Raw genomic sequence first — 10,033 nt, 5'->3', positions numbered from 1 at the left:
TATTGGACAACATGTCAAAGATGTGAGAACCTAAAACAATGGCCATCACATAGGCCCAAGATTTGAAAAAGCTCATATGGGATGAGCTTTAAAGAATCTTGAGTGCATGATGTGCATAACTAGGATCACGAGCAGAAGGAAGCCTCAACATAATATGACCAAGTTCTATAGGCAAAGTCATTCTCTAAGTGCCCACTCAAGCAAAAGAGAACTAGAGTTCAAAAAGGTCTACAGGAGGAAGACTATACTTTTGAAGTTGAGTATGATAGCTCAAATAATAAAGAGATATTCAGGTTATTAAGAAAGTTTCAGTGGATGCTTAAACAAAAAGATAAACATAGTAAAAGATACATGCAAGAAAAAAGGAAAATCATCATAAGGTCATATGTTATAGATGCAAACGACAAGTTTTCTGAAGATGAAGAAGAAAAGTCTGAAGGATACATGGGATTATTCAAACTTAAACTCTAATTATGTGTCAAACTAAAGAAAGGCAAATTTATGTCTCATGGAGACATGGAAAATGAGGTACACTCTAACCTTAACCAATCTTCCTTTGATACCACATCAAACTCATCATATTCATCGTCTAATGAAGATGATATATCTTATATAGATCTTCCTTGTAGTTGCAACAAAATCTTTAAACAGTATCTGAATTTAAAATAAAAATTCAACTTTTTTTCAAAAAAAAAAAATCCCAAACTAGATCTAGTTGCATCTAATAAGATGCAATGTCATGTTTTAAACAAACTCATGTGTCTAATGCTTTAAAAATTAAAGTAAAAAGTTGCATGTTGTAAACGTGATTTTGGAAAATTTGTTAAAAGCTCGAAAACTCTAAATCTCCTCTCTTCAAATGTTACACATATATCAAATAAATCCAATCTTGAATTAAAAAGTAAGATGCATATTCATAAGCATGTTAAGATTATTTGCTTTTATTGTGGTAAATCTAAACACCCTACAGTCATATGCAAACAAAAAAGACAATCATTCAAATTAAACACCAAAGAACCCAAGAAAATGTGGGTACCAAAAGAGTACAAAATTCCTATTGCAGGTAAGATTAACTCTCAACTGTGGATGATAGACATAGACAAAGAACAAAAAGTTTATGTTCCCATACATAATCACATGTCTAAGATCCATGCATAACATCTTCAAAGGCAATATCCTCATACAAAACCATTTCATCTTTACAATAAGATGTTTTGATTAAAGCAAAATTATTTTGTCAATTTGACTAGACAATGCAATTGTCTATGTAGTACTAATTGTTATGATTAAATTTGTACAATTAAAACTTTTTAGACATATCAAAGACCCTTCGTAAAGAAAGAAAGGAGAAGATTATTTAATTTCCTTAAACCTTCCAAAAGAAGAAAGCTTCAGTCAAGCAAGAAAGTATTAATCCTTTATCTTTATGGTCATTTAGGGGAAGAAAGGATGAAGATAAACTTTAAAGCTTAACAAGTTTCAAGCTTCAAAGGGAAAAAGGAAAAGAAGATATAAAACAAAAGTAGAGAATTTTAAGCCAAGAATAAGTTAAGCTGAAGATTTTAAGAACTCAATCGACAATGTCTGTTTGAGGAAAAACTTACAAAAAGAAGACAAAAACCTTTTTTTACCCTACTCCATCATCTTTATATCGAAAATATTTTGTGAAAAATCTTATATGATGAAATTGTCTTAAAAATTTTGTTTAAACTTTGTTGTTACAAGCTCAATAATAAAAAAAATGGGAGATTGTTAGATCCAAGTTCAACTAAGTATAAAACATAAATTATATGTATTAGACATGTCAGACACAAAGTATTCAATCTAGCCCATTAATTAGAAGTTATGTGTAGGTGTGTACAAATGCAAACATTGTTTAATATGTGTTTCGTTCGACAAACTCAAGTATTTTACAAATGTATGTTTTATAAGTTTTTTGCTTGAACAAACACAAATGAGTACACTTATTTAAATAAATTTTTGTTTGAACAGACAATGAGTATACTTTGTCTAATAGACACAATTTTTAAACATTTCATAGTACATATCAAACTTTAAATACTTATTTCATGCTTGCATTAATTGTACACTTCATTTTTTTAAGAAGATCTCGCATAATAATTGAAGAACATGTTAAAAGTTACTTCATCAAAATAACTTTTTTGAAAAAGACAATATACTAGTGTTGCTTATTCAATCAACTATATCAAATCTCACTCAAAAGGATGAGTGAAGCTATTGTCTCTAAAGTTCTATCATGCTCCAAAGGAGTTGCCATATAAATCACACTACTTCCTTCTAATGAGCAAACCTGAGATTTTATATTACATTCTTTGTTAGCCATTTGATTTTATCCACAAATGGTTATTGCTTAAACAATACTCAATTTTAGTATTAACCATAAGTGAATGGGTTCCAAAGTTTACTCTCTTCTTGGCAAGAGTATTATGTTCCAAACAATACTAAATCTTAAAAAAAAAAAAATAACTACATTCCAAATAGTATTTAACCTTAACTAAAAATAACTCCATTTCAACTAATACCCAATCTTAAAAGTGATTATAATCTAAATAATACTTAATTTTAGTAAAAAATAAATAAGACCCTAGTAATACTCTTCTATATCTTAATAGTTTGTAAAATGAAACCCAATCTATTGTTTGAAAAATATACATAATTTGTATTATCAGTATAAAAATCATAACATAATTTGTTTTCTTCATTTTATCTTTGTTAATTACATGTTAACATATCACATATTATCATATTGCACTAACCTTTATAACCAAGTTTTAGAAAAGTTTATTTGAAAGATCGTCTGTCAAATAAAACTATCGTCTGACAATATATCCTGAAAATTAAAAAAAAAATACAATTCAACCCTCCATTTTGTTTTTGTTTTTGGTATGTTTACACAACCATAACTAACCAATTAATACAAACTTCAAATACATTATAAAACAAAAAGGGCCACGGACTCTCCCTAACACTAAGGTAAAGATAACAGGTACGTCTGTTTTCCAACCATCACCAAAACATGCTTAAACGTATTTGAGTCTCATAAAATCCGAATGATTGAAAGAACCGTAATTGTTGTAAGTGGCGTTAACTGCTTTTTTTCTCTTGCTACAAAAAGAACTCAAGAAACAACAAAGGCGATAACATAAGATTTCAAAAATGACATGATCCTCGTTCCTGATAAAAAAAAATGGTAACGATTAGTTATTTTTTACTTCAAAAACTCCGGTGAAAATTAAAAATAATAGATTACTTAACATAAAATAAGCTAAACCAAATGCATCATTACATGTTGCTTTTAATTATTTCACAAAAATAAGCTTGATTCTTTTTTTCTTTTTCTAACAAAAAAACTCATTACATTTCTCTAGTGATATTATGTTTGGATACAACTTAGTATATAATCGAAAACCTAGGAGCCACCATGAAAATATTAAAAGTACTTAGTAGAAAAGAGTATTAAAGACCATCCCACCAAAAAGATACAATAGACCTAGGGATGTAATCATATGATATCATGATTCAAAGCATCAAGGGGCAACTGAATCTACCTTGTATCCTGTAGTCCCTAGAATTTGGAATCCAAATTGTTACTCAATATAGTACTTATTTTTGAAAGGTGCAAGTAGCTTGCCGGACTTTTGATGAACCTCACATCCAAGTTCAACCTCCATCAAACGATGGTTCTCCTTTGAGCGACTCATTAGAAAAGAAACCTTTAAATCATCACCTTCACTAAGATGCATAGGAGGATGCAAAAGAAAAACCTGTTCAACAATTAAATAAAACTAACGTTGTCATGCAGCTGGATAAAAAAATCAGATCGTAGGTTATGACTATAACAATAAATGTGAGACATACATCACTATTCACAAAGTATGAAAGTTATCTCTTTGCCTGTTTTCCTTTCTCTATAAAAATTTTAACACGTACTTTAATAGAATATGCACGTTAAGCGTGCGTTTGAAGCAAATGGATGAACTACACAAGAACAGCAAGCTACAAGTATCTGGGCCATCTCAATGCAATTTTTTGACCTACTGTTGTTTGAGGATTAAGTAGTTTTGAGGAAGAGACAGTCAGAAAAAAACTACCGAGAAGAGGAAGAAAGCATCGGGTATTTAAAGCTTCTGTCCTGTGACGTGTCTGTTTCATCCTGTGCTACAATTTTTTAAGTCAAACATGAAATGTGTATGTTGTGTTGAGCCTTTTTAAATTTTTAGAAATCAAAATACCCTAAAGAAGTTTGTATTCCTTCAACAGTGTTCAATAGTTCTCAAAAGTAAAGAGCCTATGTTGGAGAAACTGATAATGACAGAATTATTTCATGAACAAGACTATCAACAAGAAGTTTATGCAGCACAAACCTGTTGGCCCCAATGTGTGCCATAATCCACGCTAGGAGCTGTAGTTAACTCAATTTCATGTTCGGCTGGATCCTCACTTCTTCCCTGGTGAGTTAAAACAAACATTGGGATTAGGATTTATGATATTTGATAGATACAAATGCTGTTAAAAAGGTCAGAGGAACTAACCCGAAAATGTACATCAAACCACCCTCCAAATCCACACAACTTTGTGTTTTCGATGGTTATTGACAGAGAAAAATTTGATCTAACTTTTTCTATGTCAGTCACTGTAGCAGTTAAACAATCAATGTCCTTTATTATAGCAGCAGTTCCAATGACTTGATTTGGATGAAGGTTGTTCCACAAAGATGTCTAAAGAAATCACAGCAAGCATAAATTAGTTTCATGAGCAATATTTATCCTTCTATATCACACTCTGACATTAACTTACAACAACGAAGCCAATTTTAATTTGTATATCTAATAACACCCACAAAGAAAAAAGAAATCATTCAATAACAATAAAGGGGAAATGACTAAGGTTGTCCAACTTACAGATCCAACCACGGATCTAACAAGGGAAGAAGAGACGTAAACATGGGATTGTAATGTGAAAAATGTAGGATCCTACCTAAAATACAATGTTATGCTATGAAATACACACCGCACACATAAAATAACACAACAACTATAAATCAAAAGTTCCTCGACATTTATATAAATTATGGTTCATAAGGCATAATGGATGTGAGTTCATACCAAGATACATGACTTCTAAATAAACAAAAGTTATAAAGTTGCAATTCAAACAATAAAACTCACAGGGCTGAGAAGAAGCAGATGAGATTTTCAACAGAAGAAAATAAATTTAGACAAAACAAAGGAATGAATGATAGACCACTAAAATAGTAGCCTCGGTCTCAGCCAATTCAAAAGAAACTTAAAGGGGCTTGTGAACAAATCACAGGTCACATTAATGCAGAAGCAGAATAAATCAGAGGCAAATGGCTACAGAAGTAGCACACAGAAACACGAGCCTAGCTCTAAAATAGTAGCCTCAGTCTCAGCCAATTCAAAAGAAAATTAAAGGGGCTCATGAAGAAACCACAGGTAACATATATACAGAAGCAGAATAAATCAGAGGCAAATGGCTAAAGAAGTAGCAACAAACACACAAGCCTAGCACCCACATAATGATGGAGAGCACAAACACAGGCAGAGAAAAGGTATCGAGCCACTTGCACAGAAGCCCAGCACACACTAGCTCATGGACATTATTGCACACATCCTTCATTGGTCCACTTCACACAATCACCCACTTACAAATATACCACTAAAAATATGGGGCACCAAAGTATACAACTTGCCTGTAGATAGTATTTTCTTTGCTCCTCTGAAAAAGGCTTTGTTAAAGTGCTCATATCAACACCATAGGAGACTTTTGTTTCATCAAGGAAGTTGTGCCAATCATCCATAGTTGATTCGTATTCTCCTAATTTGTGATCTACTATCCCAGTCCTGATAGGTGCCATCCACATGCGAGCATGACTAGGATACCTGCCAAACAAAGTCTCTTAAATCACCAATTACACAGGCACAGTAAAAGCAACCGAAAGAAACACTTAAGCACTAAGGTAACCAAAATTCATAAAATGACCATCAGACAACAACCAAATATTCATACACGTAAATTATTACCATTGGTATGTAATGAAAAGAGCATGGTAAGCACAACAACATGCTAAGACAATGAATCTACTGTAAACAGATAAGCATAGAGTAGTTTTGTATTTAACTCACGTGACAGGTTTGAAACTATATTTGTTGACTATGAAGTATGAATTTTGAAGCTAACCCATTCCATTGAAAACTATAGAATATGTTACACAGAACAAAACTTTGTGCCTTCTGTGTAGCTCGGTTTGGAACATGAAACAAACATTGAAATTTAAGTGATACATGTTAAGGGACAAAAAATACTCCAGTAGACATCGAAAAATAATCCCAGAGAAATAAGGAATGCGGCAATGAAGAACGAACTAAACAATATCTATTTCAATTGACACAAGCTAAAAGACAAAATGGATGAATAGGTAAGGTGGTAGGGAGCAAATGAAGAAGACACTAAACATCAATCCATCAAAAATACTGCATTTTTCTCTGTTTTGAGGCAGAAAAGTAGTTGCAACAATACATACATCACTCCAGTCGGTTTGAGCCAGCGGTCACGAGCATGTATAACTGAATCAAACATGGATTCTCGCAGAAGAAAATAACCCATCCACTCAGAGATTATCACGTCAACTGCAAGTTACATAACAAGATTGAAGACAATCACAAGGATAATCAACAAAGTATAATTTAGACAGAGGGACAAAATGAACAAATTTCAAATTTACCCAAAATAAAACAAAAAGCAAAGTGCCTTTTTAATTTAAGAAAACAATTTGTGTGTTTCCATTTCCTAATTTTACCAATAATTACAAAGCATCACTTTATTCTAACCTGATTGTTTTCAAAAAATTGTTTAGAAAATGGCTAACACACAAAAACTGTTGTTTTCTTCCACCACAAATCCTTTAAAACAGGAAACAGAGTAAAAATAAAAAATGTCATCGTTGAAATCATGAATGTACACAAGAACCAGAGACAAAAAGAAAAGGTTATATCAAACAAACTAAACAGATCCCAATAACTCTAACCTTTCTCAGGCAAGGTAATATCCTCCATTGATCCCTCGATGACCTCAACTACATTTTGGAGATTATTCGCTTTGACGAGTGCACGAGCATGTTCTGACATCTTCGTCGCTTCCACTGCATACACCTTCCTCGCACCTGCTTGTGCTGACCATATAGCAAGAATGCCACTTCCAGTCCCCACATCCAAAACAGTCTTCTCCCAAATTAACTCACCAAGTCAGTTCAAAATCACTCGCAACAAATCATAACACAAACACAACAAATAACCTTAACCAACGCTATAAAATTATAACACAGTAGCAAAAGTTATCTTTAAACAATTTTTCTATCAGTAAAATTTCCATTAGCATCGAATTTTGGATCAGTAACTAATTTCACAGGTTTTATTTCACCTCATTTCTTCATTAAGTTTGCAAAAATAAAATCCCATTTTGTTGGAAACTGTTGAAGATGAAACTTAGAGTTGTACTAATCTCAGCACAAAATAGGGCATTCAACCTTTGTTGTCCAAGGTTAATATAACTTTGAAGTTTGATAAGAAAATAAACAGTAGCAAAGGTTCTTAGTGGTTAATGTTTGATGGGTAAAATGGCGATAATGAAGAAGCTGACCTTGCCAGCAAAGTGTTTTCTGTTCTCAAAGATGGCGTTGAAGTAAGCGTCCATGCGAACACGATCGGAGAGCATCTCCTTCTGGTGGTAGAGGAAAGCATAGGTGCAGAAGTAGTTGGCATAGTCAACGTCTTTGGGGACAGGAGCACCACGACCACCTGGGACAGCGTTTGCAGAGGTTCCCATGTTACACACACTCGCCCTTGCACCGTTGCACCCTTGCTCTCTCTGCCCCGTTCAACTTTTAGGGCAGGCTAACTTTGGCGGCACTGCTGGAGCTTTCTTTGCTTTGCCTCACCCTACGGTTAGTTTATACTCGGTGTCTTTTCGACCCTTTTATTGAAATCTTCTTTTTTTTCTCCAAAATAGTCTCCATGTATATAAATATATTAATTGATTATAACACATTTAGAACAAGATTATTCTATTTCTTAATAATAATAACAATATTTTATAATTTGGTTGGATCTATTATTTTATTTTAAATTAAATTCTAGTGTTCTTTTAAAGAAAAATTATGAATTATTTATTACAAATTTAATATATTTAGAAAATTTATGATGAAAAAATCATTTTGCCACCATATTACTAAGAAGAATGGAGAAGATAAAAGCCTCACAAAGGAAGAACCAAATTTGAGAGAAGAATATTAAAAAGTTTTCTTCTTTTGATTTTGCAAAAATAAATAAGAACATTTTTTTTTAAAAATAGATACACAAGTGAATCTAAGTTCGGCTTGAATAGGCTTTGATTTGGAGAGTCCTAATTGGAAGTTAAGGTGCAACCCTGTCCATTAGAGAAATCAAAAACCCTAATTAGAGAGACAATAAGAGAGTCTACATCTTTCCCGGTAAGGCCACATGACCAAGCAACAAATGGAGGAGCATTGAAGCTTATAAACACTTGAAAAATCAAAGAACTAAGAAATGTGAGACTTGATTTGCATGGAATGACGAAAATACAAGTACAACTGCAGTTTGCATAATTAGTCTCACATTCCTTAGTGCATGAAGTATTTTGAGTCTCTCCTCTTAAAAATAAAGACCTACCCTCTCCTTGTACTCACTTTGGAAATGAATAAGAATTGAACTTGCATAAAAGTTTGTATACTTGTTTTTCAAAGTCACTTAAAAATGGGAGTATTCTTCCCTAGGTTCTCCACCAAGGAACCTTCCTTGGAAGTGGGTACCTCTCAAGTTTCTCTTTTGAAGCTTGAGGAAAAGTTTGAACTTCTTTTGAGTCCTCTACAAACGCTTGAAGGTGCTTTCATCACAAGTTATTTATCTAAAATTTAATAGATGTTATATATTCAAAAAAATTACTTATTACATATTTTAGTTACTATTCTTACTATAACTAAGGTGGAACCGTGGAGCCATCTAAGGTGGATTGGGAGAGGTTTTGAAAAAAATTGAGTTTTGGTTGAGTTAAATCCTCTTTAGAATAGTTGTTAAGTTTTGTTGATAAAGCATAAGTGGAAGTCCAATTGCATAACCTTTACGTTCAAGTTAGAAACAATCAGAGAATATATTAAAAGAATTTAATGAGTAAGAATGAAATTGAATTTTGGGTCTATGTTTATATTCAAACATAAGTTGTTACTAGGTTATGCACTATTCAATATGTTGTAACAAAATCAATTTTATTGTTATTCTAAATTGATAGAATTCATTGTTGGTTATAAGTTATTTTTTAAATTTAGTAACCGTAAATTTGTTGGGCTCGATTTAAGTGAACATTTATGAAGTTACATTTTCATAATCTTAAAGGTCAAAGCTTTCCAACCTTAATTAGGATTAAGGTGTAATGGGTGTGCACCCACATTTATGAGGGGTTTATGTTCATAATGATGAGTTATTATGTTTCACAAAGTGTTGCATCAGTTAGATGGCTGACATTTCACTTTTTCATGTCGCGTAACCCCCAGACATGAAGTTGAAGTTTGGGTCTTTTCATTTCGTTTTGAATATGAAAGTTTGAAATGCTTTAATTGTTTTACATTTGGTTTTTTCTACCTTCATTGTTTCATCTCCCCCTCATTGTGTTGCCTTCATGAAAGCTTTTCTCCATTTCTTTTATTCTTTGTTGTCTTTATTAGATTTGTGTCACCTTTAAGTATGTTTCCAAATGCTTATTTTTCATCATTTTTCGATTCTTCTAGTGAAATTATACCTTTAGTTAATAGAGAAATCACTCTCATGGGGATTATTTGTCTCTGAGTCATATTGACTCTTTTTCACCAGAAGTAGATATTGAAGAATAGATTATTTATCTTCCTTCCTCCTATTCGGCGATCCCCATTATGTCATTGGTCACCACAGTTGTATATGGCCCCTCAAGAGCGCGGACAAAT

General features: G+C 32.6%; 1 protein-coding gene across 4 annotated transcripts; it reads right to left on the bottom strand.

Annotated features, from left to right (window-relative positions):
- Positions 1-2,757: 2,757 nt before the first annotated feature.
- PRMT10 (protein arginine methyltransferase 10) lies at positions 2,758-8,035 on the bottom strand. Of its 4 annotated transcripts, none has more exons than XM_068625326.2 (8): positions 7,681-7,997; positions 7,070-7,262; positions 6,566-6,671; positions 5,735-5,924; positions 4,554-4,739; positions 4,386-4,469; positions 3,570-3,785; positions 2,758-3,195 (listed from the first exon to the last, which is right to left on the bottom strand). In XM_068625326.2, exons 1-7 carry the CDS (start codon positions 7,864-7,866, stop codon positions 3,609-3,611), a joined length of 1,122 nt encoding a protein of 373 aa, XP_068481427.1. In that variant the 5' UTR covers positions 7,867-7,997; the 3' UTR covers positions 2,758-3,195; positions 3,570-3,608. The 4 variants fall into 4 exon arrangements, with proteins under 4 accessions (XP_068481427.1, XP_068481429.1, XP_068481431.1 ...); XM_068625328.2 differs by having other exon boundaries at positions 2,758-3,138; XM_068625330.2 differs by having other exon boundaries at positions 2,758-3,126.
- Between the last annotated feature and the right edge of the window lie 1,998 nt (positions 8,036-10,033).

This window comes from Phaseolus vulgaris, chromosome 9, assembly GCF_051622355.1.
Source record: "Phaseolus vulgaris cultivar YP4 chromosome 9, ASM5162235v1, whole genome shotgun sequence".
Lineage (NCBI taxonomy): Eukaryota > Viridiplantae > Streptophyta > Magnoliopsida > Fabales > Fabaceae > Phaseolus > Phaseolus vulgaris.
The sequence above is the reverse complement of the archived record's forward strand: the minus strand, read 5'-3'. Positions and strand labels throughout refer to the sequence as shown.